General features: G+C 37.4%; 1 protein-coding gene across 1 annotated transcript; it reads left to right on the forward strand.

Annotated features, from left to right (window-relative positions):
* The first annotated feature begins 919 nt into the window (after positions 1–919).
* Positions 920–9891, forward strand: LOC139479321 (scavenger receptor class F member 1-like). Its single transcript, XM_071262181.1, has 5 exons — positions 920–962; positions 6901–7806; positions 8204–8312; positions 8641–8704; positions 9811–9891. The coding sequence occupies exons 1-5, from the start codon at positions 920–922 to the stop codon at positions 9889–9891; spliced, it is 1203 nt and encodes a 400-aa protein (XP_071118282.1).
* The last annotated feature ends 379 nt before the right edge of the window (positions 9892–10270 follow it).

Consider the following 10270-nt stretch of genomic DNA (forward strand, 5'->3'; position numbering starts at 1 on the left):
CTATTGCAACCTCACTTACCAATGTTAGTACTTGATGTGTCACCATGTAGGAAAAACTTATTTCGAGCACTTTAAATACATACTTCCTCGTCTATACGTTCTCTACACCACAATACGTATTTGTTCAGCATACCCATGACATAATCTCATGTCACAATTTGATGAAACAGGTATTTTAAACCCATTTTGTAGATGACTGTGAAGACCATATATATCCGTAAACAGTACCTGAAATAGATTGTATCTCATAACGTTTCCTGACCAAATTATTGTTCTATATTCATACCCAATCAAATAGTTGAAGTACAAGTGTAAAACTGCTATGTAAAAGCTGAAATAGTTAAATAGTTATTTCACATATGTGATACTTGTGACATTTCAAAAGTGACATATCCCCGTCCCTGTATATTGCTTGAAGGGTTTTTTTCCAGCTTGAACTGAAAAATATGTTGCATAAAACATTATGTCAACAGCTAACTACAATGTGGGCCAATACAAATCACTCACATGTCATACAGCTTCTCCTCGTTTGAAGACGAAACAGGTCTTATGTTAAACAGGAACTAATCATTCAACCATCAATTTGCTTTCACATAAAACTGAAAGCGTAGTACATTTCCGTGTATTTGCTCGTTGTTTATTCTTCCCTTCATCGATGGTATATTTCGCAGGTTTGTACCTACAATTCTCAAGATATAAGGCAACTCACAACACGTTGTGTAATCGTAAAGAATGATAATGATCCTCAAAAATGTCTATTGAACAAACATTTGTTTTTACTAACTATAAGGTATGACCAACTAATAACCATGTCAAACAAATATCCAATAGTTATGCTCTTTACGAGACCTATTTTTCTAATTACCAACATGCTTATTGACGATTACATGTGGAGCATTTCATGCTTACAGCTGTTGACATGGAACTTTATCAAGTGTTTGCAGTAATCCTGTACACACTATGTAAGTATGTTTGAATCATTGGTAAAAATGAGAGTGAGTGAGTAAAATTTAACGTCACATCGGCAATATTTCAGCCATATCGTGACGAAACAGTTTTAATAATTATATTTTGATTTAATTTAAAAAATGTCAACGATGGACAGTAAGATAACTAGAGTATCACAGTTTCGATTTTAAAACTAGTTGAGAACAGTTACAAGAATACATTTTCATTCAACAATACAATATAAAAAAGGGCTATAGCTCACCAGCAGCCAAAGTGAGGCCACCTCACTAGGGACGGTGGGGACTTAGATTACTTTTGCTACCTGCACGGCTCCCCAGCAGGATTTACACCAACACTTCAGCTGCTGGTGATGGGATGCAATTAAGCTAATAATTAATATAAACAAATATACTACGTTTAAAACCGATGTAAGAATAAATGTACTTGGAATGATGTGGTCTTACATATCGTCTTAGGGGGACAATAATTTTACGCTACTTTAACACCCTTTGAGGATATAGCCACTAACAATCTAAGTTAGAGATTATTCAGTACCAAATATAAAATATACATATGTACACAATTCAAAATTTATCAATAAGTTCAATTTCTTTTAAAAAGCCTAAAATTAAATGAGAATTGATACTATTAAAAAAGATCCGTCATTGATGATGATTTGAAGTATTTATCCCTTGTGATGGAAAAATCAACACAGTCAATCAGGACATGACTTCTTTGATAGGCATTTAGAAGTTGGAGTACTAAGTAAGGATAAGAATTTATGGATGAACAACTTCTTTATTACAATTAAGAGCGACGTTTCGGTGTAGGTTCTAACACCGTTATCAAGCAAGTGACAATTAAGAGCGACGTTTCGGTGTTTCACTTGCTTGATAACGGTGTTAGAACCTACACCGAAACGTCGCTCTTAATTGTAATAAAGAAGTTGTTCATCCATAAATTCTTATCCTTACTTAATCAGGACATGCTTGGACGTGATTCTTTCATCAATAGGGGTGCAGAATGGAGGATCCTCACCTTTAAAAATATATTCTTGAGTATAACGTGAATGGCCAATACGACATCGTCGTATTATAACCTCTTCAAATCTGGACTGACAGCCCAAGTAGGTGTAGCCAATGGTTGGTTTAAGTTCATGTAATTTATTTATACCTACTTGAGTGTCCCACCTCTTTTGCATTAGATCATGGATGTATGATCTAATCACGGGTTTATAATCAGTGTATGGTATCAGAAGTGGTGTCACAGATTTGTTGAGTGCTGCTTTAGCAGCAGTATCGGCCATTGTATTACCAATGATACCAACATGGCTTGGTAACCAACAAAAGACGATATCGTACTGGCCAGTAGCAAGATCATTGTGTACTTCAATTATTTCACGTAAAAGTGGATGTTGACAAGAAATGTTATTAATTGCCTGAAGACAGGAAAGTGAATCAGAAAAGATAATGAACCGTTTATGTTTAGATTGGGTATTTAGATATTTGAGAGCAGTAAAAAAGGAACTGTCATTCGGTAATTTAGATGATATGGTTCTGGATCCAATGACAGAGGCGCTGGCAACAGCGTCACCATCCTTGGATCAATCTGTAAATATGGATTTGTAAGTATTATATGTGTTCCTTAATTCATTATATTGTTGTTGATAAATTAGTTGATTGGTGTCAGATTTCTTCAGTTTAGCTAAAGTTAGGTCCACCTCTGGATGTACTAATTGCCATGGTGGAGAAGAGAAAAGCTGAGTGGGGGCTATATTACCAAGGTTTATTTTAGCAGCAGAAATATCTGCTTGTAGTCGTATCCCTAGTGGTGGAAGAAGAGAAGATTTTGTTTTGTAGAGATTATCATAAAGGGGATTAAAAACACCCTCATATGCTGGATTGGAGTCATTAGAACGTAATTTAGAGATATATTGTAGAGCTAATTTAATGCGACGGTGTTTAAGGGAAGGCTCGTCAGCTTCCACATACAAACTATGAACAGGCAAAGTTCTGAAGGCTCCAAGGCAAAGCCTCAGGCCCTGATGATGAATGGTATCAAGTAATTTAATATAGCTCTTATGAGCCCCGCCATATATGATGGAGCCATAATCAAGTTTAGAGCGGATAAGTGTTCGACATAGTTGGAGGAGGTTTTTTATCCCCTCCCCACTTAGAATTTGAGAAACCTTTAATAAATCTAGGGCCTTCAAGCATTTATTCTTTAAGTATTTAATGTGGGGCAGAAAGGTCAAATGATGATCGAAAATTAGACCTAAGAATTTGGCTTCCTTTACAACTTTAATGGGAGTGTTATCTAAAATTAATTCTTGATCTTTATGGGGTTTATATTTTCTACAAAAATGTATTCAGTTGGTTTTAGATTTTGAAAATTTAAAACCATTTTCGAGACACCATTTCTGGATTTTATTTAAACATAGCTGTTGTTGCCCTTCAATAGTATGCATGTTTTTGCCACGACAAGAAATATTAAAATCATCCACGAAGAGCGATACATCATCGAATCATTTAAAACTGTAGACAAACTATTCATCTTAATACTAAACAATGTGACAGACAAGATGCTTCCTTGTGGGACACCCTGATCCTGATAATAATGAGCAGACAGGGTAGAACCCACGCGGACCTGAAGTTGCCTGTCAGTTAAAAATTCGGATATAAATTGAGGCAAACGGCCTCGTAATCCAAAATCATGTAAATCTTTTAAAATACCATGTTTCCATGTAGTGTCATCTGCTTTTTCTAGATCGGTATCAGTATGATCTCGACCAGGCTTGGGTATCGGGACAACTATAGCATCACGCCACGAAGGAGGGAACTTCCCTGAGGTCCAAATGACATCAAAAATATTCAAAAGTGTTTCTAAGGATGATTCTGGTAAGTGCTTCAGGAGTTGATAATGTATGTTATCAGCTCCTGTAGCAGTATCGTGAGCTTGTCCAAGGGCAGTTTGGAGTTCATGAATAGAGAATAGTTCATTATAATCTTCCCCATTATCTGAATTAAAATTTATAGGTTTCTTTTCTTGCTACTTTTGGAATTGAGGTACATAGTTAGATGAGGAAGAGTGTTTAGACAAAGTTTCACTAAGTTTATTAGCAATATCTTATTTATGAGTTAGTAGTTGGTCCACATTTTTAAGTGAGTGAGTGAGTGAGTTAACGTTTAACGTCACATCGGCAATATTTCAGCCATATCGAGAAGAAACAAAATTTCATATGAACAATATATATTGAACTGTATAAAATTCTGCTGACAAAGAGCAGTATAATAACTAGAACATCACAGTCATTCGTAAAAGAGAGAACAAGTAAAAATAGATAACTAACTAATCATTTAACAACACATTATAAAAACAGTATAATTCAAGTATTTCGATTAAAAGTGGATGTTTGGTAGATTGATTTGTAATTGACTGAAGACATGGAAGAGCGTCGGAAAATTTGTTTATGCTTTGATTGTTTACGAATGTATTCTAGTGCTGTTAATATGGCGTTTGGTTCGGCTGTAAATATGGAACAGTTATCTGGTAGTCTAGATGATATTGTCCTGGATCCGATGATGGTTGTGCTGGCAACTGCGTCACCATCCTTTGATCCATAAGTAAATATAGATTTATAAGTATCATATTTGATTTTTAACTGATTATACTCTTGTTGAAAAATTAGTTGATTTGTTTCAGATTTTTCAAATTTAATCAAGGTAAGATCCACCTCTGGTTTCACTAACTGACATGGAGGGGAAGTCAAAAGTTGGGTGGGGGCTATATTTTCGAGATTTATTTGAGCAGCCGAAATGGACGATTGTATTTTTAGTCCAAGGGGTGGAGTGAGTGATTTTTGAGTATAGAGGTCTTCATAAAGAGGGTTAAAAACACAGTCATAGGCTGGATTGGAATTCAAAGAACGTAATTTAGAAACATATTGTAAAGATAATTTAATGCGACGTTGTTTAAGTGAAGGCTCATCAGCCTCCACGTACAAACATGAATTGGAGAAGTTCTAAAGGCTCAAAGGCAAAGCCTCAGGCCCTGATGATAAACAGAATCCAGTTTTTTCAAATTGCTTTTATATGCTCCCCTCCCCATTTTGGGTTTGAAATTAATTTTATGATATCAAGAGCCTTCAGGAATTTAGTTTTTAAATAATTTATATGTGGCAGAAAGGTCAAGTGATGGTCAAAATTAATACCAAGAAACTTGGCCTCTTTGACAAATTTGATAGGAGCACCATCCAAAACCAAATCAGGGTCCTTATGTGGCTTAGACTTTCTGCAAAAATGAATGCAGTTTGTCTTGGCTTTTGAAAATTTAAAGCCATTTTTCAGACACCATTTATTGATTTTGTTTAAACACAATTGTAGTTGTCTTTCAATGGTATGCATGATTTTCTCACGACAAGAAACATTAACATCATCAACAAATAATGATCCATCAAGTGAATCGTTTAAAACCTTCGAGAAACTGTTTATCTTTATGCTGAACAATGTTACAGACAAGATACTGCCTTGTGGGACACCCTGATCCTGATTATAATGGTCAGACAGAGTTGAACCCACACGAACTTGAAATTGTCTATTGTGCTTTTGCGTTTAAGATTTTAAATTCATTTAAGTTATAGACCATAGGATGGCGGCGGAAATAATGCTCCGCCTTTTTCCTCGCCTTCCTAGCTCGCTTGCAGTCATGGGTAAACCATGGTTTACGTATGTGTGGAATTGCATAGGACTTGGGAACACATTCTTCATCAGTTCATCAGTGTTAACTTTGTTGGACATAGAAGGTCATACAGAGGCCAGTTAGCTTTGGTAAAGAGGACGGAGGAACATCAGATGGGGTAATAGGGTGTAGAATGGTTGGAAAGTGGTCACTTCCGCAGAGGTCATCGTGGACCGACCACTCGAATTCATTTAGCAGGTTCGAATCTGTAACAGACAAATCCAGAGAAGAGTATGTGCCTGTACCAGGATGTAAATATGTGTTTGAATTATCATTAAACAGGCACAGAGTATTGTTTGTTAAAAATAAAACATTCTAAGAGCTTTCCTTTACCGTTGGCATGATCACTACCCCAAAGTTGATTATGTCCGTTCATATCGCCCATTATAATACAGGGCTTAGGAAGCTGGTCATAGAGAGCTTGAAGATCGGATTGCTGAAGAGATGCAGATGGAGGAATGTAAAGAGAGCACAGAGTGCATGGTGATACGAACTGTGACAGCTTGTAGAGGTGTATTCAGAGGAACAGGGCTATGAATAATACCTTGCCTAACCAGGATTTAAGATCCTCCAGTTGCTCCTGGAGGTGAAACGAAATGATAAGAATCATATTGTCTGATGTTGAGTTGATATTATTATTTTTAAAATATGTTTCTTGTAGACAAAAGGCTGTTGGCCTGAAGTCCTGTGTTAATAGCTGTAAATCATTAAAATTATGTTTTATCCTCTGCAATTCCATTGTATAATAGGGTTATAACAGGTCAGGGCGGTCCCACTGGGGATCTTGATCGGTAGGGAGGTCCACTCCCATGGCCTGTTTGAGATGGAGTGACCTCCATCGCCAAAGGTTCAAAATGATTTTGATAAAAGGATAGGATAAAAACATTTTGTCTATGTGATATTATTTCGTGAACTGTGAAAACGTGCGCATTTATGTACGTAGTTCCCTAAAAATAATGTCTTGACACGGAAATTAATTTTCCTTGCAACGATAGATTGACTTACATTTTGATATTAGAACATTCCAGCAGACGACAGTTCGAGTTGTGCAGGGAATACATAAATGATGTTTCACATATCTGAGCAATAGGAATGACCTGAATTTACTTGATATGTCGACGAGTTGAGGGGCGGATTCATGTATGTCATATGTAGTACATGTAGTACTTGGAAAAACTATCAGCATGTTCATTGTTATATTCATACATCTTTTAGGTATCTGTAATGTTGATAGTACAGACAATCATTGCCTGGTGTTATCGCAGTCCGGGGCTTGTGAGGAATGTTATATTGGATGGCATGGAGCTAACTGTGACAAGATGTGTCAACACTGTGACACGGGTGGATGTCACAAAACAACAGGAGTTTGTCTTCAGTGTCAAGCTGGCTATTACTCAACAAACTGTTCACTGACGTGTCCACCTCAGTGTAGAGAGAGCTATGGTGACCGTGTCTTCTGTGACCGCACAACAGGGAAGTGTCTGGAAGGCTGTAAACCCACATGGTGGGGAGATAAATGTGAACATAGGTGTGGAAAACAGTGTACTGGTTCAGAGTGTTTCTTTTACGATGGTTCTTGTGCATCTGGATGCAAGGACGGGCTTTCCGGGACTCATTGTGACAAAACCTGTTCAGTGGGATGTTCCAACGGCAACTGCAGTCAGCTGACGGGGATATGTCTTCATGGGTGTAAAACTGGCTTCTATGGGCCCTCCTGTGACAGACGTTGTACTGATAAATGCCTTGACAAAGATTGCAGTACAGAGATTGACGGAGACACTCATCGCTGTACCCACGGCTGTGTACATGGCTGGAAGCCTCCCCTCTGCGATATCCCTTGCCTACCCAACTGTTTATCCTGCACTGAAGCTGAGGTGTGTACATCGTGCAAGGCAGGGTTCACAGGAACAGGCTGTGAGAAGAAGAAATGCAACTGTCTTGGTTCCGGTTGTAGCGATGACAGAATTTGCGATGGATGTCTTGATGGATGGTGGGGACAGACCTGTGAGTTGACCTGCACTCAACACTGCCTCAAATGTCAACAGAAGAGTGGGAACTGCACAACATGTCGTCAAGGGTTCACATATGATGAAAGAAGACAATGCACCTCCGTGATCAATGGTAATGGAACCGCTCAATGTAGGGGATATGCTGGTATTGGTAGTGTCCATCGCTTAACATCGAATATATAGTGGTTGTTTTTGTGTAATACACTTAATAAGTATTTTTCCAAGAGTATGGTATTAGAAGGTATTTCAGTTTATTAAAAGAAAGATTAAACTATATTCATAATCAAAATGCCACGCACACAAATGCATTTTAATTGTACTGAAACCTCACCAATTTTACTGAAACACCTATGATCTATATCATTATGGCCGTGAAAGACAACAATCACGTGATTGTTTGAGGGTTGATAATCTATCTACTTGCAGAAGACATACTTGCAGAAGACATAAGTTGACACAGACAAACAAGTGAGGTTTATTTCCTTATTATGTTACTGTTTTTCATACAGCCACAGTTACCGACGTCCCAACTCAAAGGCAAGAAGCACTTGTTACCATTGTGACTTCAACCATAGCCTGTCTAGTTGTAATCGGAGTTTTAATCGGGATCTCTATTAGGTTAGTTGTTGATTATTTTCTTTAACTGACAAACACGTATTCCAGTATTCTTCTATGGCATAAAGACTAAGCGTTTATAAATTACAGATTGTTATATGCCTGGAAATGTGTTTTGAAACCGATGGAGTGACCACAAACATATCAAAAACCTTCCCGGCTTATGAATCAATGAGATTGGGACACACACTTGTATGTGTGTTTGTATCACTCTGCAATGTAAAGTTTATACAGGATGCTGAAGGCTACTCTTAATTAATCATCATAACACTTCACAGTTAACGCGACATACTGACAAAAGTTGGTTGTTCTGTCATACTCGGTGTTGCAGATTCCGAGAACGCATCCTGTCATGCATCAAACACGCCCCGAAAGAAAACGCTCCTGATAATGAGGTACAGTAATGTTTAATCATCTGAATAATAGTTCCTTCTGGCGTTGTGTAATGAGAACGTATAGATATTGTCTATTTTTTTATTCGTAAAATGAATCTGTCGAATTCCCAGGTACGGCAGTATAGTGGTTCACGGGACTCCTATTGTTGTCGTCACTTCATGACGAAACAATGACATGCGAGGTTAAACTGTAACTCATACACTCACACCTAATATTGTAAAGACAAAGACACATTCACAAATTGACGAACATGGTAACGAGCAAGTCATCAAAATATAATCTTACTTTTGTGATATACCACGATATTGATTTGTATAGAAAAGTCAACAGCAGCTAAATCTAAATGCTATAAAATTGCATTCTATTGGTGTTACGCATTAATAACGTTTTTAATTGTAAGCAAATTTTCAACGTATTCACAAGCAGGAACGTATGACAATAAATGCATCAATCGGTCAACTGAGGTTATGTCAATAGTTCGATTTTTGTCATTTGAAACATATGAAAATGCTGATACCAGGGACGCCAGTGTTTTGGTTCTCTATACAAAATGCCATGAATCAAGTGTTCGCGTATAACTAAGATGCGGACGATTTTTGTAAGCTTGACGCAAATCGCTATCTAAACAATCGTGTTTAAGGAAGTGACATAGCACTAACTCCCATTCGGCTGTGTCGTAAGCAAAATGCGACGTATCGTAAAACGTGAGTTTGATAATAAACGCCGTTTTTTGAACGATCTGACTTTACTCTGTGATTTTCGGCGACACACCCTTCATATCGGCGATAGGTTGATTTAGAATATGAATTATATCGGCCATTTGCTACGTTGCATAATAAGATCTATGTGGAACAGCTCACAAGACACTTCCCTGTTATAAATAACGTCGTCCAATTTACGAGGTCAGCAAGTTGGAAGCGCATGTTCGAATCTCCAGAAATGACGTCTTGATAGAACAATGTTTTATCGTGAAATAAGCCAAGCTTCGTTCTTCTTTGTTTTTGCGATTAAATGCGTTACTATCTTATGCATAAGTATAAATCATTGCATTGGTAAAACCCTACAAGCAGACATCCTTAAACAGCACATTTTCCATATGTTGTAGGCCCCGGAATTGTCAACAGCCGTCTTCCTCGCACAAGATCGCGACCAACAAGAAGATGTATCGTTTGGTAATGTGTCTTAATTATTTCCAGCATAGGCATAAGAAGGTCTATCTTGAGACGATTGAGAGTTCTAATATGTCAGGGTCGATCGACCAACATGCCAGTATATGATTTTGATTTAAGCTCTTTTCATCAGCACAAACATGTGATTTTGATATATCTCAGAATTGTCCAGAATTGACAAGTGCATCGTATATCTTGTGTGATATTTCTCACATTTTAATTCCCAATGGCAATAGTAATACTTATTGTATCCTTTGTGAAGACCTCTAGAATAAAACATACGACTTAATGAAAGTACTTGACATCTGATGCATCACACGGTTATATTTACTGTCGGTATCATGCCCTAGATCTGGACGTTCATGTGTTAGTTTCGTGCATTATTTTCATGTTGAA

This window comes from Haliotis cracherodii, unplaced genomic scaffold (assembly GCF_022045235.1).
Source record: "Haliotis cracherodii isolate W230 unplaced genomic scaffold, xgHalCrac1.p SCAF_4, whole genome shotgun sequence".
Taxonomy (NCBI): Eukaryota; Metazoa; Mollusca; class Gastropoda; order Lepetellida; family Haliotidae; genus Haliotis; species Haliotis cracherodii.

Bases quoted from the DNA above. Each gene is read 5' to 3' on its own strand.
- LOC139479321 (XM_071262181.1), top strand. From the start codon at position 920: ATGGAACTTTATCAAGTGTTTGCAGTAATCCTGTACACACTAT. The intron at 8,313-8,640 runs GTTAGTTGTTGA...TCGGTGTTGCAG, and splicing joins TTAATCGGGATCTCTATTAG to ATTCCGAGAACGCATCCTGT. The intron at 8,705-9,810 runs GTACAGTAATGT...CATATGTTGTAG, and splicing joins AAAACGCTCCTGATAATGAG to GCCCCGGAATTGTCAACAGC.